The 26149-nt window shown below is 28.2% G+C and overlaps 2 protein-coding genes across 2 annotated transcripts in view; one reads left to right on the top strand and one right to left on the bottom strand.

Annotated features, from left to right (window-relative positions):
- Positions 1–440: 440 nt before the first annotated feature.
- On the bottom strand, positions 441–6624 carry LOC107453647 (E3 ISG15--protein ligase Herc6). Its single transcript, XM_016070540.5, has 6 exons — positions 6262–6624; positions 5933–6172; positions 4562–4709; positions 3555–3676; positions 2134–2322; positions 441–627 (listed from the first exon to the last, which is right to left on the bottom strand). Exons 1-6 carry the CDS (start codon positions 6476–6478, stop codon positions 458–460), a joined length of 1086 nt encoding a protein of 361 aa, XP_015926026.1. The 5' UTR covers positions 6479–6624; the 3' UTR covers positions 441–457.
- noi (splicing factor 3a subunit 3 noi) overlaps positions 6612–26149 on the top strand; it is a 33353-nt gene continuing 13815 nt past the window's right edge. Inside the window, exons 1-10 of the mRNA XM_016070539.4 lie at positions 6612–7047; positions 7190–7237; positions 9790–9842; positions 15806–15911; positions 17989–18064; positions 20105–20196; positions 20833–20915; positions 20998–21070; positions 25506–25571; positions 25921–25989. Coding sequence (XP_015926025.1) covers positions 6952–7047; positions 7190–7237; positions 9790–9842; positions 15806–15911; positions 17989–18064; positions 20105–20196; positions 20833–20915; positions 20998–21070; positions 25506–25571; positions 25921–25989 — 762 coding nt within the window. The 5' untranslated portion in view covers positions 6612–6951. The remainder of the gene's footprint in view (positions 7048–7189; positions 7238–9789; positions 9843–15805; positions 15912–17988; positions 18065–20104; positions 20197–20832; positions 20916–20997; positions 21071–25505; positions 25572–25920; positions 25990–26149) is intronic.

Raw genomic sequence — 26149 nt, 5'->3', positions numbered from 1 at the left:
AAAAAAAAAAAAAAAAAAAAAAAAGAACTAATATTTCGAAAGCTGTATTTTTCACAAGAAAATATTTATATAGTGATATTTAATATTCACTATATAGATACACTTAATAAAAGTAATGTATGATCCCTGATTTACAACTACTCGGCATCTACTGAAACTCGGTAATTAATATCAAGATTCATGTAGTTCAAAAAAGTGATTCATTAAGGTGATTCAAATTTTCATGTAAAAAAAACAAAATTAGATTGCAAAGAGAAAAAAAAAAATTTAAAATTTTTTTAGATGTAATTTTATTTATTTATTTTTTGCAGTTTGCTGTTAGTTTGTAAATAAGTAACACTAAGATTAAAAAAAATTGTGTTGCATACTCTGTTATTGAATAACTGAGTTATTGACTATTTAAAAAAAATATATGTTTATTAAGCAAACCAACAAAACAGTGTAGTAAAACAAATATTTATTTTTCTATGCAACCTTCAATTAATGTATCCCAAAACTTACATTTTACGTTTTGAACAATAAAATTTTTAGGAAGAGAAACTTTTTCAGGCGTATCATTGAATAAACAGTTTTTATTTCCTAATTGACCCCAATTATTATAGCCCCAAGTCCACAGCTGCTTATCTTCTGAAAAAAAAAAAGAACATGAATTTTAGAATTCTGATGTTAAGAAAAATAAAGTTTTTTTTTACAGTTTTTAACAGTCTAAATATAAACTAATTAAAATATTGATAAAAAAAATCACAAATACAGTCGTGGGATTTTTTAAAATCAGGATTGTTATTTACATTTTTATACAATCATTAATAGCTTAACTACATTAGCTATTTTTTATAATCTTATATTTTGCAAATAAAATTCTTTTAATAGTTTTTAATAGTTTATTCCTTTAATAGTTTATTCTTTTAATAGTTTAATTTCTAACAGATTCTAAATAATTTGTTATTACAAAAAATGGATTTTTTTTCGCCAAAAGATTTTGGCATTTAAGGATGCACTAATACTAATAATAATTCTGAATAATATACTAATTTTGAAGGAAATCAGGTTAACTTAAAACTTTGTAAAGGATCAGAAAAAAAAAAATTGGATTTATCACTGATTTGACCTTATCCTCAGGACCCATTTATTTGTCAAAACTGATCCCAAAAACTTGGTGCTGAATAACTACACAAAATTATACATTTAAATTAAGTCTAGAGTTTTAGAATTTTCATGGTTTTTACATACCGCTAACAATTAACAGCAAAATAATTTCTCCATAAAAACCAAGTTGCCATAAGCTTCATTACTATTAATTTTTACTTGCAATAATTTTTAAAAATTGCTCAATCAAAATATGTTATTCTGCTTTTTTTATATATATATATATTTAATCTACTAGCAGTTTTGTTGACATTTTCATTTTAACTGCTTCCCAATGTTCAAATTTTTTTGCACAAATATGGTTGAAATAGCCATACACATTTTCCAAATATTCAACGGAAAATATTCACGTTCAACAATAATCCTTTCAACATTTCAATGATCTTTTCAATCAGAAAACTGTGATATGAATGTTAATTTTTTTACATACTACTTTATAAGTACTACTACATAAGTAGGTTGTAAGAAGTAAATGTTGTGTACATAAGTAGTAAATGTTATGCATAAAAATTAGAGGCTTTTTCTATACACTGGATTGTATGTAGATAGAAATTAAACAAGAAAAATTCTCTAATTGCACAACCATTTGTGAGTATCTATGTGTAGATCTACAGGTGGGTTAAATATAAATAATTTTAAACCAAAGCAATGAAATTAGGTTAGGCTATTACAGTTTTTGGATGTTTACTTTTTGGGTTCTGTTAACTCTATGTTTTGAAAAAAAAAAGTATAGACACACCACTGTTTATGTTATTTTATCTAAAATGAATAAAATTTTGTTTGTAGTTACATTCATCTAAATCTTCCAAATTATTAACAGAACATACCATTCACAGCTGGTGTATGTCCTGATACACAAAATGCTACTTTGTCTTTTTCGTCATCAAAAAAGGTCACAAAGATTTTAGTTTAAATTATTTTGTCTAAACTAAATCAAATTTTGTCTTTAGTTATATCTAAATCTTGCAAAGTATTAACAGAACATACCAGTTATAGCTGCTGTATGTCGAGAGCCACAAGATATTTTTGTGACTTTTTTGTCATCTAGATCTATTAATTTTGGAAGATAGCAAGCTGTATAGATTTCTGAAGAGGATCTATTTCCCTCAAGTTTAGGACAAGGAAGACCAAGCTGACCACTCTCATTCCAACCCCACATGTACAAGTCACCAATTGCTAAATAAAAATACTTTTAAGTAAATTAAATATAACAAGCAGTGCAAAATAGTCTTAGTATATGAATCGTTCATCCAAAAATATAAAATGTCAAATAAATAACATTGACTTTTGTGATAACTCGACTTCTTATGATAGTTGTTCTCTTAAAGAATTTTTTTACATGAAGCATTGGCAAAAACAATTATCAATCAAACAATTTATTTTCATTTTCACGATTCAAAAAGGTCTAAATATGTTAGTGCAATAGCTAGTAATTTAAAAATAATAAATAATAATCAATTTACATTAAAAATCAAAGATAGTTTGAGAGGTAACAGAAAAATTTAGTTTAATTTTTAATCAAAATTTAAATTATAATGACCCGTAATAATAATTCAAGAGTTTGTAACAATGCAATAATTACAACTTTAATCAAAATTTTAACCATTTTTAAGGGACAAATTGATAAAAAAAAATTTTCCCTTAAAAAAGGTAGATTGGATTTCAACTTAGATCTTCTCAACTTTTTTTAAAATTTCTTTGAAGTTTAAAATGTTGTAACTTCTTAGAAAAGTTAAGGTTCCTACTCCCTCAGGGAATAAGTGTCTTGTATAACTTTATCTCATACAGTACCAAATTTTTTCAGTTTAAATTTTGAAGCATAAAAATAAAGTGAAAGGCCAGTGATATAATTGAAAAGAAAGCTATAATTATTTCACTAAAAACTTCTCATAATTTTTTTTCTTCCTCCAATAATTTGAAAAGAAAAAACTTTATTAAAGCTGCGAGGCTCAGGGGATAGAGCGCTTGCTGCTCAATAAGTTGGTCTAGGTTCAAATCCCACAAGCTAGCTGATACAAATTCTGCACCCAGCTTGCTCCAACCACAGCACTAATGTAAAATATCCTCAGTGGTAGACGGATTATGGGTTAGAGTCCTCTTATTGCCCGATTAGCCTCAGTAGGCTTTTGTTATTTTCCTCTCCAGATAATGCAAATGGAGATTATTTCCATCAAAAAGTCCTCCACAAAGTCTAATTTGACCTAATGCTTCATCAAAAAGTTCCATTGTGTTCTTAGTTGGGTTCAAAATTACAAGGCTACAGAGTTGAACAGAACATTAATAACCGCAAACATGAAAATAGATTGACTGTTCAATATCAATTAAAAAATAAAATAATGTAAATATAACATATATATGTGGGTAAAGTGTATATGATACACTGTATTTATTCTTAACCATATACTTACAACTTATTGCTGCTGAGTGCCAACCTCCAGCAGCTATGGCTATAATTTCTATGCCTTCTAAAGCTTCTAATATCACAGGTTTCTCCAATTTATGTAAGTTATTATGCCCTAATTGACCACGGCTAAAATGTTATGAATAAAATATTTAATTATACAATAATTGAAAATTTGTATTAAAATCAATGTCAAAAAACTATTCAAAATATTTAAAAATTTAATTAAGAAATATATTATTTAATTCGAATGCATTTTTTAAATTATTTAAATGTGCCATAGATTATCAGCAAAAATACATGAACATGGTAAAATACCTCTATCTAATACAAAAAGAAAATGGTTTAACTTGTCATTGTTCTGGACATATTTTAATTGACAAGAAAAATTATTTGTTTGGATCCTAAATTAACAAATAGACCAAAATTCTTTTTGTTTGTCATCAGCATTAAACTAATAAAAGTTATAAGGGTATTTTTTACCTGTAAAACATTCCTTTACTCCTTATTTTACAGCACTTACAAGAAAAATTTATTTATAATCCATTTTTAGTATTATTCTTTGCTATAAAGATGATTTGATTATTATTTCAAATTAAAGGCTTAATAGCTGTATTTCTCGATAATAAAGTAATCCTATAATATTATTTTATTAGGTAACATTTTAACTGATTTGAAACAATATAACTAAACTATGAACTGTTTAACAATAATTAACCCTCTCAGCTATGAGAACCTGGGCTAAATTACACTGAAAATTTCCAGCTACTTAACAACATTGCGAAAACCGAATTTTCCAATTAGCCTGAGATACACATAAAGTTTCCTAATATTTTTTTCTGTAAAAGTATAAGAAACTAAACAATATTATAGTTATTATTTTTTTAATGTATGCATCTTGTAGTAACTTTATGTTTTAATACTTAGGTTTGCATCACATAGTTATGTAATACCTACCAAATAAATAAAAAAAAAAATTTTTAGACATTATATATTTGAAAAAATAAATGTTACCTTCCAAAACCATAACTTAACACCACACCAGAACTAGAGAGTAGCAATACATGTTCTTTACCACATGCAACTTGATTAATAATGAAAGGTAAATCTATTAATGTCACTTGAATTTCTTCTGTTTTTTTAATATCTAAAACTTTGCCCTCTAAAAAAAAAGAGAACATTAAATCTTGTAATTGTATAATTTAATACATATTTCATGAGAAATAAAATTTAGGCTTTTAATTAAAAAAATTAATATTTTAAATCCAAGAATACTAAAATAAATAAATTAATACTTTTATATTTAGTCATTAATATATTATTAGCATTTCATATTAATATTAGATCCAATCAAGGGGGGGATCCAATCAAGGGGCAAATGCATTTTATAAAAAAATTATTACATTTTGCATTTTTTATAAAAAAAATTCAAATAAAGATAATACTCAATTAAAAAAAAATTAAAAAATATTGATGAAACTTTCTGTATCTACTGAAATCTTGTATTTTTTAGGAAAATTATGCAGAGGTGATGAAAATAATTCTCTTTTGACAATGAAATGAAAAATAAAACCAAGTACATATTAGACTAATTTTTGAGTAGAAAAAATTCTCTCTTAGAAAGTATATTTTTTAAAACTATTAATGTTTTTTGGAGCATAATTATAGCTTTGTGATTTAATAGTAATAATTTACATAGTATAATTACATAGTACTAATTCACTTAATAGACAATTTCACTTACAATGCAGAAAACTTTGCAAACAAAACAATACATAAATGTGTTCAGCTAATTTTTATGCAAATAAACTTCTCTCAAATAAAATTTGTAATACAAAATCATTCCCTAATTGTTAAACTATCTAGTTTTATCTATAAAGCTATCTAGTTACATTATACTATCTAAATGCTCATCCAATCAAGTTTGCACTTTGCAATAATATAATACTCATTATTAAATGAAGTAATACTAGTTGATATATATTCTTTGCATGACATATAGTATATGATCTGTAGAATAACATAAAAGGTGGATACATGTGTACCAGTACCTGTTTGCACCAACTACAATTGCCTAGTCCCTAAAGGTATTTTAAACTTGTAAAAATTAAAAAAATTAATTTGTAGAGGACCTTAAAATTACTTCGCTTCTGTGATGTTTTTTTTTTTTTTCATTTCTCACAGGTCCACAGAAATCTTCTCCACAATGTGTCCACAACTTGTTTTATAAGTATTTTGTCAGATTTATACCACAACTTATGTTATCAGCCTTACTCAATATTATAATTTGTGTTACAGAGAAAAGAAACACTTACAAAATCAAAATTATCAGGGAAAACATAAATTTTACATTTTTATTTTATTTATTCAAATAGATAAATATACCTGTTGTTAAAGCAATTGTATATAAATCTTCAGTAGCAATTCGATCTAACTTCTTATCTTGTATATCGATTTTATTAACAACGAAATCAGGATGCGAAACATGATATAAGTCCAACGTTTCGGATATGATATAAGAATCGCTTAGACTGCAGCTTAAGTCATGTACACCAGAAAAGATTTTACGGGGGTGAGATTCTTCATTAGCTGTTTCATAAAAACCACAGTGGTATGTCCCTTCATCTGTGAAATGAGAATTATTGATTAATTTAAATAAATAATAATGTAGTATGATGAAAATTGAAATTTCAGTTTAGATAATAGATATTTACTAATTTTAATTAACAAGAAAGACCATCCAATAAATATTCCTTTAATTATAGAATATGGAGTAAGATCTAAACTTGAGAATTGTTTTAATGTTTTATATTTGATATTTATTTCGCTTAGTTCAATTTTAAAACAGTCTAACTTTTTGAATAAATTATTCCCATAAAAAATAAAAGAACGTTTTGTTTTATGACTTTTCCAGTCCGTATTGAGAGACATTAGGCATTTCCGATTGCTTTTCAATTTGTGAAAAAAAAAGTGAGAGCTAAAATTATATTTTTTTAGTTCTATGTTCAAGAGTTTTGATCACTTTTTGGATGATTCTATTCCTTGCTTTGTTTATTTACAATTTGCTTATCGGCAAAAGTAACGTTTCCGGTTATCTACTTTTGCTTACAGTATCTAAATCTTGTTACAGAAAAATAATATTACCCAAGCTGGATAGCTCAATCGAACCGTTTTCGTTCTTAAAAATACTTGATCATTATACAATGGATTCAACTCAAAAATCGAAACAGTTGAAAATGTCTCACTGTGCCTTTTCCGCTTATTCTATAACTCACTGTAACTTTATACATAGAATGTCGGCATAAACCGTAAACAACAAATGAAAGAGTAATAATTACCTAAAAAATGGTATAAAATTTATTCCGATTATCTTTTAAGTAAAAGAATTTTAGAAGACGTTGAAAATGGAAACTCTTCTTGAACAACAAAGACGATATCATGAAGAAAGAGAGAGGCTTGTTGACACAATGGTCAAAGAAAGTTTACACAAGAAAAGTTCTGTAAGCAATAATTCGTGTTTCTACCAGTAAATAAAATTAATGAAATCTCAAATGTATCTTTTCTTAAACCTTTTACTTTATATTTTCTGTCTATAAACTTGGTCATTTATCGTAATTTTTAAAATTGTATTATACTTTTCAGAATCGGGAACAGATCAATTCGGATCATCGTTTAAGGCTTCTTCTTAATGTAAGTAAATTTTCAGTTATATTCAGGGTTGGAAAAATATATTTTTTCCCCCTAGTAACCGAAACGCTTTATAAGTATGTGTTAAAACTATATCAGATGTATAATTTCAATACTATTTTAAATTAATCTCTATTTCATCTATTGAAATTCCAAATAAATTTTGTCAAAAATTAGCTTTCTAAAAAATACTTGGCCGAACATTTGGCTGAATGTTATGATGTATTCATATTTAGTGCTGTTAAAATATCTAACCAAAGTTTCTACTATATTATTTTTATCTATTATTTTTTTTACAGTTGTATTATTAAAAATTAATCTTATGTATTCAGAGCCGGATTATACCTTTCGTAGGCCCTAGGCATAGCCGTTTTTGGGCCCTCCCCTCCTTCCCCCACTCCTCCCCTCTTTTCAAAATACAGTAGAGCGCCGATTATCCGAACGTCCAATTATCCGAACTATGTCCGAATTCGCTTTTTTTTTTCGTCTTCTCTTTTTTAAGTTCAGAATTTTTTTTAACTTATTGACAATTTTTTTAAATTTAGAGGAATAAATAATATCCACTACATCTGAAGACCATATTTAATTTAAAGCAGTTTTCTTATAGTAGACATACATACATGCATTGTTATACAGTTAAACCTACATACCCCTTTAGCCCTCTTCACCTGAAAATTATCATCAAGGAATGCGAGCTTCATTTTGACAATCTACAATTGTTGGAAAGCGGAATGTGTTCATGAATAGATAAGTGCCGAAATTCTACAATTGGGGGATGGGTAGTTGTCACTCATGGTAATGATTAGTGATTACAGTGCTTGGAATCTTAAATCTTGGAATAAAATTCTTATCAGAAAAACAAACGAAACTGCAGTTTGTGAATCGTTAGATCTTTCGGGTGAAAATGTGCCATGTTATACAGCAGAAGAAATAGAAGACTGGTGTCGAGACACTGAAAACGACTCAGAATTTCACATTTTAAATGATCATGAAATTGTTTCTGAAATTTTGAATCAAATCGGAACTCCTCAGATTAAGAGGAAGAAGTACGTGATCAAGTTCAAGATTGTGGACCTTCTCATAAGAAGCATGCAATTCAATAGATATTGCAATGAATTGCCTAGAACGTCAAAATGATGTTGATCCAATTCAGTTGATTTATTTAAAAAGAATAAGGGATATGGCTGCACGAAAAAGAGCATGTTCTTTGAAACAAAAGTCTTTGCTGGATATCTTTTGCAATGGAAAATAAAGAAAAATGTGGTAAAATCAGTAATTGACAAAAAAAATTATAAAAAGCCGAAATATGATAAAAACGATTCAAATTGAAAAAAAAAGTTTAAAAAAATATATTTAAAAATTGGGAAAAAAAAGTCTTAAACTCGCCAGAGCTATTTTAGATAGTACTGCCAGTCCTAAGCCTAGAAAAAGTGTGAAGGGAAGTTGGTGCATAAATAATAATCATTTAAACTAGGTTTTAAACAACTTTCCAATTATCCAAACATTTCATTATCCGAACCACGTTCGGTCCCGAGCAGTTCGGATAATCGGCGCTCTACTGTATATGCTGAAATTTTCTTGCATATTTTTTTTTTTACACTTTTATTAATATGGATTTTAATTTACGAATTTGTTTATCGAACTTTATCTGCAATACCGACGAGTGTAATGCATAAAGTAAGAGAAAAAAGAAAGGAACTCCTAACTTTAGAGAGAAAAAAAATGGTAGAAATATAACATTTAAAAGAATAAGAACCAATAAAATAATAATGAATAAAGAATAAGAACCAATTTAAAAGAATAAGTTTAGACAAGAAAAACAAGTTTAAAAAATACAAAATTCTCATATATATTTTTTAAAAATAATTACAATTCCTAAATTAACTTATATAAACAAAACCAATGATTAAATAACGCAATATATTTCATACCTAATTAAACGGGGGGGGGGGGGACAATAAGCTAAAAGGAAAACTTATTAATCTAAATCAAAACACTTGAAAATTATCGAACCGAAACGATAGTTAAAAAAGGCACTAGCATAAATATTAAAACCCGGAACAAGGCAAGATCAACGGAATTTTTTAAAAAAAAAAACCTAATGATAAAATTTATGAATAAAAAGAATTTATTGAGTGCGAAATTTATCGTGAAAAGAAAAAAAAATCAAATGCAGTGGAATCAGAAAAACAAAACTGTTTTTCTGATTCCACTACGTTTGATTTTTTTAAAAAAAATTTTTTCTCCCAAGTTTTTCGTAGGCCCTAGGCTCATGCCTAGTGTGCCTATAGGCTAATCCGGCCCTGTATGTATTAAATGAAACCAGTAAATTTAAATAAATGCATTTAATTATGTAATTATTATTGACATTTACTACATTATGCATAATACTGAAGTTAACTTAAAGCTGTGCTTAAGCATTGTATTTTATTTGTGTGTATTTTTCTTGCAAATTTATTTCTGTATTGTTATATTTTTATTAACACCATTGTCCAAATTAGTTTAAAACTCAATTTTTCTATTTAGACGATTTAAACTCAGTATGTTATTTTCAGAGATCCATGGATTGCACCTACAATTTAAAGGAGCTGTATGAAGACAAAGATGGGTAAAATTATTTTTGCTACATTATTTTTTAGTATATACTAGTCATTGAAAAATAGGGTTATAAAATAACCATCTTAACATTCGCAGGGGTCTGTCTAGGTTTTTCTAAGAGGTACCTATTTTGTGAAAATTTAGACATAATTTATGAAAAATTATATTAAAAAATCAACACAAAAATATGGATTTATCGTTTCTTAAGGGATACAAAAATAAAATTTTAAGAAAAAGTATTTTGTGAAACTACCGTTTTTCCTGAAGTTGAATTTGTGAAGGTACCGCTAAACGGTAGTAAATTCGGCCTGGACAGACCCCTGATTTGTATTTGTCCTAATTTCAAATGTGAAGCACAAGTGTTCATGTTATATGTAGAATGTGAATTTTCCAATGACCCCTTAAATTTTTATAGATTGAAATTTTGTGTTAAAATCATGTAAAAACTTATTTGATTTGATATCCCCTTGCGCTCGCTTTTACTGAATTTTTTTTCTCACCAGCATCTGCGATCACTGCTAGTTTATGGTTTGGGTTGTACTTGTATTCACACAGATGATTGAGAGAGTGGAAAGAGCAAAGGTTTTGACTTAATATCTTCTCTGTTTTATTTTTTTCATCCCTAGTTTAAGTGTGATTGCTGGATATAGATTGGTCTTCAATTTGCTACACTGATTTTTTTTTTTTTTTTTTTGTGATTAAGGATGTTGTGTTAAGGATAAGCTTGGATGTTCTTTTCTATCTATCTATGCTGCCGAGATAAATTTCTTCTGAGCAAAATTTTAGTACATAGGGGGAAAACTAACTTTTTTAGCTAGAAGTGTAATCCATTGCTGTATTACGATTTGTTAAATGTAAAAAGATTTAATATGGCTGCTGATTTAATTTGAAACTTTGTGCATAGCCTTTTTAAACAATGCTTAATGGTGCTTATTTGCGTTTTTTTTTATAAAATTCCTTAAAGGTGCTTTTATTATTGGGTGATTTTATAAAGTACTTAATTTTCCTTTTACCACATGACATGTTTTTCTTCACCATGTCGATGCATGAACTATGCAAAAATAGGGGTTTTCGCAAAGGTACATACAATATTTTCATAATTCATGCAACCACAATCCATTTCAGCATACGATTGGTCCGTAGCATATAAAAGCGCCAATCATTTAACATATTTGATGAAATGCTTACAGGTCCGCATATGCGTGTACTGAGCTGGATTTGGTTGGAAGGATTCTATGCAAAAATAGGGGTTTTCGCAAAGGTACATTCAATATTTTCATAATTCATGCAACCACAATCCATTTCAGCATACCATTGGTCCGTAGCATATAAAAGCGCCAATCATTTAACATATTTGATGAAATGCTTACAGGTCCGCATATGCGTGTACTGAGCTGGATTTGGTTGGAAGGATTCTATGCAAAAATAGGGGTTTTCGCAAAGGTACATTCAATATTTTCATAATTCATGCAACCACAATCCATTTCAGCATACCATTGGTCCGTAGCATATAAAAGCGCCAATCATTTAACATATTTGATGAAATGCTTACAGGTCCGCATATGCGTGTACTGAGCTGGATTTGGTTGGAAGGATTCTATGCAAAAATAGGGGTTTTCGCAAAGGTACATTCAATATTTTCATAATTCATGCAACCACAATCCATTTCAGCATACCATTGGTCCGTAGCATATAAAAGCGCCAATCATTTAACATATTTGATGAAATGCTTACAGGTCCGCATATGCGTGTACTGAGCTGGATTTGGTTGGAAGGATTCTATGCAAAAATAGGGGTTTTCGCAAAGGTACATTCAATATTTTCATAATTCATGCAACCACAATCCATTTCAGCATACCATTGGTCCGTAGCATATAAAAGCGCCAATCATTTAACATATTTGATGAAATGCTTACAGGTCCGCATATGCGTGTACTGAGCTGGATTTGGTTGGAAGGATTCTATGCAAAAATAGGGGTTTTCGCAAAGGTACATTCAATATTTTCATAATTCATGCAACCACAATCCATTTCAGCATACCATTGGTCCGTAGCATATAAAAGCGCCAATCATTTAACATATTTGATGAAATGCTTACAGGTCCGCATATGCGTGTACTGAGCTGGATTTGGTTGGAAGGATTCTATGCAAAAATAGGGGTTTTCGCAAAGGTACATTCAATATTTTCATAATTCATGCAACCACAATCCATTTCAGCATACCATTGGTCCGTAGCATATAAAAGCGCCAATCATTTAACATATTTGATGAAATGCTTACAGGTCCGCATATGCGTGTACTGAGCTGGATTTGGTTGGAAGGATTCTATGCAAAAATAGGGGTTTTCGCAAAGGTACATTCAATATTTTCATAATTCATGCAACCACAATCCATTTCAGCATACCATTGGTCCGTAGCATATAAAAGCGCCAATCATTTAACATATTTGATGAAATGCTTACAGGTCCGCATATCAGGGATGTGATTCTTCCGCGGATCCGCTGATTTCCGCTTTTTTCAGATTTTTCCAAATCTTCCGCTCTTTTTTCAAAAATTTTTATGCAGTAAATGATATTTTGTTGAAAATTTTTTTCTTTTGTTGAAAATCAATTCCCATTCACGCAATTTAAAAATTCAATATCGCGATTTGTATTTAAGCGTTTTTAAAACCCAATATCGCGATTTGTATTTAAACGTTTTTAAAACCCACTATCGCGATTCATATTCCGGCTAGTTTAAAATCCGATGTCGCGATTCGTATTCATATATATTTTTAAATTTCAATATTGCGATTCGTTATCACGCGGTTGTAGTATCAAACATCGATATTGGAATTTATACGCGGTTTAAACATTACTCGTTGCGGTAAGTATTCACGGACTCTAAAAATTATGCATCGTGATTCTTATTTACGCGATTTAAAAATTCAATACCGCGATTTGTATTTTCGTGCTTTTAAAATCCAATATCGTGATTCTTATTCACGTGATTTTAAAATTCAATATCGTGATTCTTGTTCACGCTATTTTAAAATTGAACATCGCGATTCTTATTCACGCGATTTTAAAACCAAACATCGCGATTCTTATTCAAGCGATTTTAAAATCGAACATCGCGATTCTTATTCACCCTATTTTAAAATCGAACATCGCGATTCTTATTCACGCACTCTTAAAATCCAACATCGCGATTCTTATTCACCCTATTTTAAAATCGAACATCGCGATTCTTATTCACGCACTCTTAAAATCCAACATCGCGATTCTTATTCACCCTATTTTAAAATCGAACATCGCGATTCTTATTCACGCACTCTTAAAATCCAACATCGCGATTCTTATTCACCCTATTTTAAAATCGAACATCGCGATTCTTATTCACGCACTCTTAAAATCCAACATCGCGATTCTTATTCGCCCTATTTTAAAATCGAACATCGCGATTCTTATTCACCCAATTTTAAAATCGAACATCGCGATTTTAAAATCCGATATCGCCTTATTCACGCAATTTTAAAATCCGGCATCGCGATTCTTATTCAAGCAATTTTAAAATCCAACATCGCGATTCTTATTCACCCTATTTTAAAATCCAACATCGCGATTCTTATTCACCCTATTTTAAAATCCAACATCGCGATTCTTATTCACGCACTTTTAAAATCCAACATCGCGATTCTTATTCACGCACTTTTAAAATCCAACATCGCGATTCTTATTCACCCTATTTTAAAATCGAACATCGCGATTCTTATTCACGCAATATTAAAATCCAACATCGCGATTTTAAAATCCGATATCGCCTTATTCACGCGATTTTAAAATCGGGCATCGCGATTTTTTTTCACGCGATTTTAAAATCCAACATCGCGATTCTTAATCTAAGGCCTCTTAAAATTGTGTGAGAAATGAACTTTCTTGTCCTATCAACACTGATGATCAAAAGTCTGCAAAACGCAGTCTACAGATCAGTCATGTTAATAAAAGACCATCGGAAAAACAAAGAACTGATAAGAAAGTCCGTAAAGGTCCTTTGACCATTAAAGAAATGTTTTTTAAAATGATGTGATACATAAAATCGTGCTTATGCATAATTACTCAAAGTTTTCTAAATTATTAAAAAAAAATTATTTTAATCAAGATTTTATTTAAGAACATAATTACCATTTATTTATATTTATTTGAATAGATAATAATGTAATCATTATCATATTGGCTATTGAATTCATATCATTTTTTCTTTTGCGCGTTTAATGCTACAGTTATAAACTTCCTCTTTTTTGTGTTTTTGTCAATCACATCCCTGGCATATGCGTGTACTGAGCTGGATTTGGTTGGAAGGATTCTATGCAAAAATAGGGGTTTTCGCAAAGGTACATTCAATATTTTCATAATTCATGCAACCACAATCCATTTCAGCATACCATTGGTCCGTAGCATATAAAAGCGCCAATCATTTAACATATTTGATGAAATGCTTACAGGTCCGCATATGCGTGTACTGAGCTGGATTTGGTTGGAAGGATTCTATGCAAAAATAGGGGTTTTCGCAAAGGTACATTCAATATTTTCATAATTCATGCAACCACAATCCATTTCAGCATACCATTGGTCCGTAGCATATAAAAGCGCCAATCATTTAACATATTTGATGAAATGCTTACAGGTCCGCATATGCGTGTACTGAGCTGGATTTGGTTGGAAGGATTCTATGCAAAAATAGGGGTTTTCGCAAAGGTACATTCAATATTTTCATAATTCATGCAACCACAATCCATTTCAGCATACCATTGGTCCGTAGCATATAAAAGCGCCAATCATTTAACATATTTGATGAAATGCTTACAGGTCCGCATATGCGTGTACTGAGCTGGATTTGGTTAGAAGGATTCTTGCGTTCTCGTATGCATTTTACAATTGATTTTCAGTTTCCGACCTCTGAATTGGAAGTGAAAAATCTTGAATTTTTGGAGATTATGGAGACCTACTAAATATTGCCAATTTTTTTCTTTAATAGCAAAAGAAAATTTTATTTCTCTTGTTAATTTCATCATTGGTGAAGGCCATTGTCTTCGTCACTGGTAAGCCAATCGAACTTGACCTGGGGATCATTCACTAATTTCGTATATTCACGTGGGTTCAGAGGAGCAAGAAAAAATTCTTATTAGGGTGCAGATCCTAATTATGAATTTTTTTTAAAAGTGCTAAAAAATATTTTTTAATGCTTAAAGGTGCTTATTTTTGTTGAAAATTTGGCTACTCACCCTACCTGGCTCGCTTTCGACCACAGTGCTGATGTAAAACATTCTCAGTGATAGATGGATCATGGTTTAGAGTACCCCATGCCACCAGGCTAACCTTGGGAGGTTTTCCTCTCTATGTAACACAAATGCGGGTTAGTCGGCTGTTCATTGATGGTTATGAAATAAACTATATCTTTATCGTATCTTTTAATTTAATATATTGTATCTTTTTTAAGATACATATGTTTAGTGTTCTTAAATAATTGTTTTGTGTTTATGAATTCCTAAATTTTTTGAGTTTGCAGCAGAGTGGTAACAAAACATGTTTACATGTTTAGTGTTTTTTAATAATAGTTTCCTGAGTGTATTTTTATGTTATATTTTTATGAAATTTGTAGGAGAATAATAAAACTGTTGCCTGGGAGATGACATTTGATATAGCTCTACTATTTTTTATTTATTTATGAAATGCATGTTTTGTGTTGTTGGAAAATGAACGTAGTACAAATGAACTTTTAAATTAATTAATTGCAAATTTTATTCTGTTTTCGGCCTCTGACGAAAGTGCGTCGAATAAAAATGTGCTAAATGTGGTTGGCAATGAAATGAATTTCCAAACATTGAGTGCAGATGAATAACAAATCAGTTCTCCTCTATTGTTTTTATTTATTTTTATTTATGTAATGTATTATTAGTGGAATAATTTTTTAAGTAAACCTTTCTCTCTTTAGTTTAAGAAAAGATGAAATTGCTTCGTTATCAGGACCAAATGAATTTGCTGAGTTTTATTCTCGCCTCAGGGAGATAAGAGAATTTTATCGAAAACACCCTCATGAGGTTTGTTCTTTTTTATTATTTCAAAGCTCAATTTAAAATTCTATTTTACTATTAAATATTATGAACTAGGAAATTAAATAAAGTTTTTTTTTTTTACTCCAATAACAGCTTTTAATTTTAAAAAATATAATTTTTAAAATGTTTAAATATTACTAAACATATCTTCAAATTAAAATTATAAATTTGTGAGGCATATTTGTCACATCTGCATACAAAATCTGGTGCTTTGTCTGACAATGAATTAGGTAAATTTCTGTTGTTGGATATTACTATTTAATTATTTGTCAGTATATCATACTAAAAATTGTGCACTCTTTAAAAAAAGTAATATATACCTATAACAAAAAACAGTAATATTAAAACATGAGTAAAAAAAAGCATTTGGTGGTTGCAGAGTTCTCCTTAGGAATGAAAAAAAAAAAAAAAACCAAGGCGCTTCCTCACGAAAAGGGTAATTTGAGTTTTGAAAGAAGACTCATTTAACACCTTAAAAATTGCCAAAATGTGCAATATTATGTAATAACTGAATTCAATCCTCAGCAATTTTTAAATTATCCTCTTATACTATTTTATGTGTATATTTCAAAAAGTAATTCTCATTTTAAAAACAAGAGAAAAATTTGTAGTTTATAAAAAAATAATTACAGGCAGGCATGCTAAAAAAACAATCATTGTGCAAATTTTTTTTCTTCAAAAAAACTAAACTAAAAAAATGATTATTGATAAACTACTCAAAAGCTTTTTTTCTTTAATTTAAACTGAAAATAATGAGAGAAAAAACTTAAAGATGCCTTTAAAAAGAAATAGGTATTTAAAGGATAATTTTAAAATCACTTGAAAAATTCATCGAAATATCCCTGAAAAAAGTTAAACTTATAAAAATTTAACCAGTTGAGAATAATCCTGACAAAAAAATATCTGTAATAAAATAGCAAGCAGAAGTAAACCTATAAATAACATAAATTAAACAGATATTTTTACTATTGTATAATTATTATTTAAAGAGTGAATTAATTTTTTAAAAATGGAATATGAATAAAGAAGCAATGTTTGTTTATTTTTACTAAGAGGTCAAAAAGGGCGCTCGATGAAAAATAAGAATGATTTCCTTCAAGTACTTTGTTTTTAAAAAGCACTGTTGGGATATATCAGAACAAAATAACTTCTGCAAGACTCATTATATAGCTAAAACAGAGAAATGGTAAAACTTGCAACTGTTTTACGTTTTAAATAATTTCTATAATTGAACCACTATGTGCAAAAATTATTTCAGTTTTGCTAACTACTTTTCTAAGAAGCTAAAAAGAATACTATTTTCTGCTTTTCCTATCTGTTTGAAAAAATCTGAAAAATATTTTATGTATCTAAAAGCAAATTTTCTTTGTTATATTAACTGTTTAAAAATACTGTGGTTTTCAGAATCACTATTTTTTTCTGTAATCATATGTTTTGAACAATATAATATGAAATATAATATTAAGTACTATACTAAATGCATTTTTTAAGTAGAGAAAATATCTTAGAAACTTAATAATATTAATTCATAGGTAGATTGTAATTTATTAATTTTAATGATACTTATTTACTGGTTACTTTTTAGTATATATTAACTTTGGTAATTCATTTGGAAAAAAAAAAGTACGCACTCACCTCAGCTCAAAATTAAAGTGATGCTCACAAAAAATACTGAATTGACCACAATTTTTAAATTTTTGTGCTTTACCCTGAAATTATGGTTTTTAAAATGAGAATTAAATTTTAAGTTTATTGCAGACAAAGTATAGTAAGATAAAATGATACACAATTTATTTAACAGTAAATATTGTTTTACTATTTCTCAGTAACTATTCTGAGATGCATTTCTATAACTAGGCTAATTTTTTTTTATTTTCTACTTAATATTCAAAATAATGTAACTTTTTATGCTGCAAAAATTTCACATTAATGCTAATACTGTAAATATATTTGTATTTTGTTATTCCAGTAATAAAGATAGTTTTTACTGTCTCTTTTTCAGTTTTTATTTATATGTGGCATAATAGTTTTCTAATCTTTAATTGAAAGATTATTTTTACAGATTCAAGTTCCCATGTCAGTAGAATTTGATGAAATCAATAAATTAAGAGAGACTACTGAAGATAATGTTCCAGAGAGTGAGACATTCTTAAATATTCTAAAAGTTAAAAATTAAAATGCCTCTCATTTGTGATTTCTTATATATTGATTTAAGATGCTGTACAGCGCAAAGTTTCGGTGTTATATGTTTCAATTGTTGCATAATGATTCAAATAATTTTTTATTACATAGATTTTAAGTGCCTAGACCCCAAAAATAAGCAAACAAGTCTTAGAATTAAAATACAGTAGCAGATTTATATAACACAATTCTATAAACTGCAATTCTCCTTAAACCACATTAACTTTTAAAGTTGTAAGCAATGAAAATTGAAACTCAGAAATTTCTGTCTAAGCAAGAAAACTTAACTTTTTGCAATGCTAAAAGGTTACAATTTTATAAGCTAAGCAAACCAAAAATAATAAATTTATTTTAATGCTCTAGAAAATTTAAATTTCTTTTATCTGTGAATAATAAATAATCAAGTTCATATTTTTGTGTTTTAAGTTTATATATATAAGAATCATTTTAAAGCTTTTTATGATTGTTCCCTTCCAGACTAATATTGCTGCTATATATAGTTGATAAATATAAAGCTATATAAAATGATCTATACTACAGAAAATTCTATAAAATGTGAAGCTTAGTGTTTCAAGGTTTGCTACTATAAAGTTATTCTACTGTAACAAATATATTTAATTTATTGTTGTCGTAGGTGATTAAGGCACTGGGGTACTATTACTCTTGTTTTCCAGTGGCGCCATCTACAACCAAGAATTAGACTTCTGCCACACCTATTTATAGGACGGACCCATTCATTCACCCACAGATAGTAATTTTGACCTGAACCAGAGAACGATCAATCTCAAATTCAGTATCCCCAGACGTATAATTTTTTTATGGGAGCCTGGAAGACTTTGTGACCCGACAGATTTAACATGTCACCATTTGCTACATGGGGAGTTTTCTTCAGCTGGCTGGATTTGAACTCCGTTCCAACGAATGTGAGCCCAGCTCCCTACCAACCAGGCTATCCTGGCCCACAGAATATTTAATTTAAAATTAATAAATAAAATAGTCAAAATTATATTTCTTTTTCAATTTATCTAAATTAAATTTGCTTATAAATTTGATTACAACTTTTAATATGGAGTCTGCTATAATCTGAAATGTATTACACTTTTCTTTTCTAACTTTATTATTTAATCATGCCACAAGATGACTGACTAGCTGGAATTTGCCCATGTACCATCCTTATTCTGCACTGAAACATTTTTATGAGTGTCCAGTTTTGACTATAAAAATCATTGTTGTGATCTTAACTTTCATTATGTAAGATCTCTGAAAATTATGTTAATTTCATTATAGTAAGATTGTTAAATTTGAATGAATAGTAATGTAATAAGGTTTTCCTTTTATTCCTCATATTATTGATTTAATTCTTGTATAATGATTTCAGTTTTTATATAAATGAAAGCCAAAATAGAAATTTTGACACAAATTGTAACTTCATTGTAACTTCTTATATTGTTACAATTAAAAGAAATTTTATGATTATTAGAAAAATTAAGAAATTGAAAATTCTCTTTGTTTGGCTAATGAACTACACTTAAAATTTCTAAATAAGAATATGCAAACTATTTTGTATGCATGTTTATTTCTTTCTGTCGCAATTATACTGCAAAATAATAAGTTTATTAAGACCACTTTAAAATAAATTTTAAACGAAGTTCATTGTATTTGATATTTTTTTCCCAAATTCATTTGAATTAATTTGCTTGTTATTGGTATATTTATTAAGTATAATTGTGTATTAATTATACTTAACTATTAAACAATTATTGGTAATGTTCAAAAGTTTTGAAATTAATAAAAATTAAATTTTTTAAAAATAACGAAAATATTAAAGGTATGCGGATATAAGTTATTTATATATCTTTATTCTTCTATTACTAATAAATGTTTTCTGTTGCTCATATGCTATATCTATACAAAAACTTGTTTTTCTTTTAATAAGCATTACCTTTAAGAAATTGTTTTACATAAGCTTGTGTTTTAGTTTTCTTTATTTTATTTAGACATGGCAGAATTTAAAGATGAGGAGGGTTATGGTAAATTTCTTGACCTGCATGAATGTTATGAGAAGTTTTTAAATATTCGAGGAGTGGAGGTTTGTATCACCTTTACGTTTATTTTTTATTTGCACTTCTTTTCTATTTAAAGACATATTCCATTTAAAAAAATCTTTGAAAAATACTGTTTTATTTGTTTGAAACCTTGAAATGTTTTCACAATATAGTTTTATTGATCACACATGAAATAAAAGTACTATTTATTCCTTTGTCGGCCAATAATTATTATTGGTATGTCATTTATTTTGCTTCCATATTTTTAAAAATTTTATATTAAGATGTTAATTAAAAAAGCTTTTAAAATACTGTCATTTATATTTTATTGATGCGGACAATTCTCATTATTGTATCAGCTACCATATATGTAAAAATAGACATTATCTTGATAATTTATCACAAATTATTGCAACCATAATCTCACTATGGAAAAGTTAGTTGTATGATCAATTTATGTTAGGGAATAACTTTCAAAATGTTTAGTGCAATTTTAATTTTTGTTTTTTGTAATTGTATTATTTCTTGAGCAGAAAAAAGAATTTCTTGTAAAGATTTAGTTACTAATACCTTGAAAGTTAGCTAACCTTTGCACCTCAATTGTTTTTTTTATCTTTTGTTCTTTCCTTATATAATATAAATAATGTTTATTTTCTAAATTTTTTTTCTCCTTTTTCTAGAAAGTTGACTATATGACATATTTGTCGATATTTGATCAACTCTTTGATATACCAAAAGAGAGGAAAAATACAGAATATAAGAAGTATGTAAATACCATTCAATTTGAAATAAATTTATTAAAATTTCAAATAGAATTAATTTAATAAAATGTTGAATGTTTTTAGGTATATTGAAAGTTTACTTGAGTATCTTGAAGATTACTGTCATCGTGTAAAGCCCTTACTTGATTTAAGTGATGTAAGTGTCATTAAAAACATCTTATTGTAATAGAAATAGTTTGAGTCGTAATTTTTCTGCTGCCACTTCTTTGAATCGTTGTTTGTTGCATTGTTTTTAAATTTCATAGTTTGATGTAATGTTAGAGGGTATTTGAGATTTCCTGTAAAGTTACATAAAAGCTCATTTCTGTTATCTTTAGCTTTTCTTTGGAAGTTTAACCAATTAACCAACCATAGCACCATTAGTGATGTAGGTAAGAAAATTTTATTAATTTGATGGGAAAATTTTTCCATGTTTTTCCAAAAAATTTTAATAAATGTCAAAAAAAAAGATTTTTTTTTCATTCCTCTTTTATGGAACATGCAGGGTATCCGCGCACCTGGAAAGTCATGATTTTCGGTATTGAACAAAATTTGTCTTGAAATGTCATGATTTTAACTATTTTTTAAAAAAAATCATGAAAAGTCATGGATTTAGGTCGCCAAAAGATCTAATTTTTAAAATGGAATTTACCCCCTCCCCCCAATTCAATAGTGTTCCGAATATCTGAATTTGTAACAAAATTCCCACTCACAGTCATATTTGATTAAAATATAAAATGTTTTTATCTTGTTCTTTAAAAATTATGGTGTTCTTTCAAAAAAGGAAAGAAAAAACATCATTTCTGGAGTGAATTATCTTTTAAACTTCTGTGATTTCAGAATTTGTGTTATTATTTTTATTTTATAAATTTAAAATTTTAGCTGAAGGCCATTGGCGAATTTTTTTATTCCTAAATGAGAACAGAAAAATCAGGAGTATTTCTTTCCTTTCGTATGAGCAAGAAAAGTATCTTTAGAATATAATTCTGCAGAAAAAAAATATTTGCTTTTGTATTTTTTTCAGCTATTTTACTGCTTCAACTCTTTCTAAACTTTGTTTTTTAAATTTAAAATCTGTAAAGATGAAGATGTAGAATATAACAGTTTTGGTTATACCTATCATTTCAATGAATGTTATTATAATGCTTTTTTAAATTTAGTGTTGTGTTTTTGTTGGAGAAAATAGTTACTTCGTTAAGTCATGAAAAATTCTTGGAATTACTCATGGAAAGTCATGAATTTGAAAATCTAAAATGTAGCAGATACCCTGAACCTAGTTTTATCAATATTTTAATTTACTAGGCAATTTCTGCACCATTTAAACAAAAACTACAGGTTATATATACAGGTTGTAATTCACATAATTAAGTTTGATTGTTTTTCACACTAGATTTATCCTATTGTTTACTTGCAACTCATAACAAGTCAATTCATCCTATTTCATAATAAAAGAGCACTCGCAAAAAAAATCTCCCATTTATCTTGTTGTTTGATAAACAAATAATGAAGTAGTGACAGAGAGGGGAAAAAAATGGTCCCACTGTATTGGCTGCTGCAGCTATAAAGAGATATTACCTCTTCAGTGGCGTAGCAAGGGGGGGCATCATGCCCCGGGCGCTACACACAAAGGGGCGCCAAATGGTCAGCAAAACAAAAAAAATGTTGGATGATTTTAATTTTTATTATAATTTATTTCTGGAAAATATATTTTAAATTTAGTGCCGGTGAAATACTATAATAAATGTTAATTCGTAAATAAAAAGGAACACTAATCAAACTGTAATAATATATTCATAATAGAAATGACACGTCTTTTCCACTGGGCTGACTCGACCTGTGTCTGTCAGCACTTCCTTATGGCATCTACGCTGTGTGGTTACATAAATTATCTCCAAATATTTGCAGTGTACAAAGTACAAACATCAGTGTACAAAGTACAAACATTCTTTCTTTCAGAACACTATTTATTTTTGTTTCCATAAACGCAATGTAGCTTACGCTTGTTATTTTAAAACGATAACAATAGCACTCTAATGTACTTATATGTACAGTCACGGAAAAAAGTATCCCGAAAATAACAACTAAAAGATTGTCTATTTTTTTAATATAGATACTTCTCAGACACACAACAAATACAGCGTTTTGCTGTTTCTAGGAAAGGACACAGACGCCGTATTTGTTCTGTACCTGAGAATTATCTGTTCCAAAAAATAAATGATTCTTTATTTGTTACTTTCCGGATACTTTTTTCCGTGACTGTACATATCCGTGACACTTGCGACAGGTTGTGGAATTCCGCTACAAGTTAGGTAAATACCCGAAATATTAACATTTAAGTTTTTTTGTGCTTGTATTTTTCAGTTTTGCGTCATTGTCATCGCGCTCTGCTTAGAATAAAAATGAAATGTTATTAAATGTTATAAGTTTAATGTTAGCATAATTTTTAGTGTATATTTCACTGTGTTGCTACCTTTCAAGTTCAAGGCATTCTTGGTTAGTAATAAAACAAATAAGATTACTTACTACATCTACTCGACAATTCTATTATTCAGTGAATAGGGTATGAAAAAATTTGAAATGATAAACTTTGATGATATTATTGATACATTTGTTTCATCAAAAGCGGAAAATTTATACATAGTAATTAGTTTTATTAATGTATTATAATCATATTATTAAATATATGTATCTCCTTAGCGATAATAAATATTTACTTTTTTATTGTTTTAAAACTGCGTGTTTTTAAAATATTTCTTTATAAATATGTAAAATAAATAATAGGTATCTTTTGAACTAATTCTAGATGATCATATACATTTCAAAATCTAGTCTTGTTTTCTCAACTACATTTTTTGTCTCAAATTTAATGCCTAGCTTGAGCCTATGACTTTATTTATTTACTTTATTTATTTATTACTTTGCGAGTATATTTTACTTGTAATATTAGATGATTTTCGAATGGGGGGGGGGGCGCTAAAAAGGTATTGTGCCCCGGGCGCGAGTTAAGCTCGCTACGGCACTGTACCTCTTGTAAACAAAGTTAAACTGGGATAAAAAGAAATCTTTCTGTTCTGTCAGGAATAATGGTGTCATAATAACTAACTTAAACTGTCACCCATATGTTTAACTTTATTTGTTGCATAGCTGTCCACATGTTTACACTTGGCAGCTTGCTGATCCGTGTACCTTTACACTTATTTTCTTAATACAGGGTAATTCAAATTGAATATTGTGATTGCAAACGGCTATAACTATTTAACAGGGTGCATAGTATTTTTAAAAAGTGCTTAAAGGTGCTTATTTTTGATTTACGTTTTTTAAAAGCCCTTACAGGTGCTGTTTTTACTTGGGGTTTGTAAAAAGTGCTTAATTTTTATCTTACAAGAAGAGATTTTTTCTTTATCGTATTGATTGTCGTTCTAAACTACAAAAAATTCATGATTTTTATAATTTTCTCTGCAATATTTATTAGAAACTAGTTATTTTAGCATGATTGTGAAATTTTTGAGAATGTTTTTGAATTTTAAATGATAGATGTATTTTGATATATATATTGGGGTATAATGATAGATTGAATTTTAAATGTTTTGATTAAAATGATAGAAAAAAATAATTTTTGTTACTGCACAGATTCTAGTTATGATTTTTTTTGTTTGTTGGAAAGTGATTAAAAATATGTTTTGAGTGCTTAATGCTTATTTTTTAATGAAAAATCTGGCTACGCACCCTGTTTAATGAAAAATAATTTGTCAATCAGATTAACATGGAATGTTGAAGTTGTGTAAATTTTATTCATAAATTCTTTTTTATTAAATAGTTATAGCCGTTTGTAATTGCTATATTCGTTTTGAATTGCCCTGTATATCGATAAATTAGTTTTTTTTTATTAAGAAAGTGTAATCGGAGAAAAAACCAAGTTAGTAGAAACATTTTGTTGAAGTTCCTGAAAGCAATATATTTTTTGGCAAATGCAAATATTATGATCAAACATAAGGAAATAAACTGGAAGGAGAAGACAGTGCAGGGGGAAAAAAACGGAAGACTCTGAATAACTTTTGATCTAATGATACTGTAGTACTACAAAGGCAAATGAAATTAAGTTGCATATTTGAGAATCAAATTTTTACGTACTTTATCTCCTACGAATTCAAGTGGTTTTATCAGCAACTTTTTCAGCAGTAGTTGCTATGTATTTCTATGTGGTTTACAGATTAAATTTTTTAAAACTGCATTATTATGACACATAAATTTTGATTCCTTGTTCTAGTTTATAATTGATTTTGATAGTTTTTATTCGTCCTGAGTTAAAAAAAAATTATCCCATCTTTTAAACTTTACAGAATTTCGAGGTCATACTGTATCGGAAAAGATCGAAACCTATTGTATGCTACCAACATAAATTAAGTGTTTTCTTCTGATTGTTTCTCTTTTCTGTTTAACTAAAAACTCTAACCTTGAAGCATTCGTTATATTGCATCTTGATATCAAGTCTTCATCTTTAATTTCTTTACAGTGAAATAATTTAATTTGTGTACTTATTTTATTGTCTTGCCTTACTTCTATTTTATCTTTCTTTATATTATTTGAAATAGGAAATGGATTCAGTTATTATTGAATTTGATAAACAGTGGGAACAAGGTGCTTTTCCTGGTTGGCAAGTAAGTAATAAGTCAAGTCAAAAAAATTGTTAAGTAACAAATATAATTTTTTTACTGTTAATTTTTTTTTAAGAACATATGAAGTCTTATGTCTAAATAATATTGCTTTATTTGACGTTATTTAGGATAATTAAAATTCTGCATTTTTCGCTAGTGATTTTTTTCTTATGATAATTAATGATAGACATTTTTTATTTATGTATTCACTTCATTTGTCTTTTAATAGCTTTAAAATTCAATTATATAAATCGCATAATATATTTCTGCATGAATCAATAATTTAATTTTTCAATTGCTTTATTGCCTCAATTAATATTTTATTTGTAATACTTTAATTTTTTTTCTTCAGAAAGAGACTGAGAGTGCATTGACCCATGCTGGTGCCCATTTAGATTTGTCTGCATTTACTTCATCTGAGGTATGTTTCGTTATAAATTAATTGTAAATCTGATCTTTGTTTTATTCCCTGGTTATTATTATTATATTAATAAACTGACTCACTGAATAATAATTTAGGGAAAGAAATTATTTTTGAAAAAAGGGGGAAAATTTCCAAATTTCTTTGAAATTGTGTTATT

This window comes from Parasteatoda tepidariorum, chromosome 5, assembly GCF_982258835.1.
Source record: "Parasteatoda tepidariorum strain Cologne lab strain chromosome 5, Ptep-v5.0, whole genome shotgun sequence".
In the NCBI taxonomy this organism is placed as follows: domain Eukaryota; kingdom Metazoa; phylum Arthropoda; class Arachnida; order Araneae; family Theridiidae; genus Parasteatoda; species Parasteatoda tepidariorum.
The sequence above is the reverse complement of the archived record's forward strand: the minus strand, read 5'-3'. Positions and strand labels throughout refer to the sequence as shown.